General features: G+C 34.6%; 1 protein-coding gene across 1 annotated transcript in view; it reads left to right on the top strand.

Moving 5' to 3' along the window:
- Positions 1 to 568: 568 nt before the first annotated feature.
- Positions 569 to 1,164, top strand: part of chtf8 (CTF8, chromosome transmission fidelity factor 8 homolog (S. cerevisiae)) — a 2,559-nt gene continuing 1,963 nt past the window's right edge. Inside the window, exon 1 of the mRNA XM_058645898.1 lies at positions 569 to 780. Coding sequence (XP_058501881.1) covers positions 761 to 780 — 20 coding nt within the window. The 5' untranslated portion in view covers positions 569 to 760. The remainder of the gene's footprint in view (positions 781 to 1,164) is intronic.

The following is a 1,164-nucleotide window of genomic DNA, read 5'->3' on the forward strand; positions in this document are numbered from 1 at the left end:
TTCAATGTCTAAAAATTTGAACATAAAAGATCCTATGAAAACTGATGAGTGGATTCCAGAAATCCAACTTTATTTATGATTGTAATTGCTCTTTTCTGAAGTTTAATTATAGGACCTCAGTTTATTTTGTCAGTGTTTCTCTCAATTTTCTTTCTTTTTAGTCTAGTTTTTATTGGTAGCCCTGCGATGAACTGTGGAGGACGATAAATGACATAATAATAAATAAGAGAATGAATAAATAAATAAATAAAATAATAAATTCATTAATAAAATCGAACATTAAAAATCACATTGATAAATAAATGTATGTTTGTATTCATTTATTCTTTTATTTATACATGTATTTATTGAAAATGTTCAAAAGTCTACAGAAAAAGTATGAGCTTTATTAGTGTGTGAGCTAAATTTGGACAGCATTAATTATGATTTATAAATTCTCATTTAAAAACATAAATTACATTTATGTCTGTACATACACTCATATTTATTTTACATATCATTTGTATTCTCTGTACAGTGATTAAAACATTATTTTGGCAGCGACAGGAAATCCAAAGGCGGAGGCGGAAATACGTCACCGCAGTGGTGCAGCTGGCGGGAAACGTCAGTGAAGTTCGAGCTTTTGTTGTTGTTTTGCTTTTTCTTCTTCTTCGTGTTCGTGACAGAAGAATTTAGCGGTGACTTTTGTCTCGTTGACCTTAATGTCGCTGCGGTTATTACCGTAAATAGTGTTCCGCTGCCGTAACTCTCCGATAGGACGATGGTTCAAATAGTTATAAGGTAAGAAACACGAGCGGTTTGAGCGGAAAACAAGCGTCTTCCTTTCTTTAAATGTTCATTTTAATTTAATTCGATTTAAACTGACGCTTTTTCATAGGAAGAAAAGCGGACGTTTATATTATTGTCGATGTAGTCGTTCTGTCTTCTTCTGCAGCGCTGTTTGGAAAAGTCACGACAAAGATGTCCAAACCAAAACCCCATTCACACATTTTACGTGTCTTTTCGTTTCCTGAGCAGTGCGAGGACGCACACACCGAACACGAACGTTCTTACGTCACAACAGTGACCTAACAGTGACGACACACATACAACTCAAGCTCAAACTGAAGCTAGAAGTACTTTGTACTGTCAGTCCAGCAGTCCAAAATAGACATGTGTGCAAAT

The sequence above is a fragment of the Solea solea genome, chromosome 12 (assembly GCF_958295425.1).
Source record: "Solea solea chromosome 12, fSolSol10.1, whole genome shotgun sequence".
Lineage (NCBI taxonomy): Eukaryota > Metazoa > Chordata > Actinopteri > Pleuronectiformes > Soleidae > Solea > Solea solea.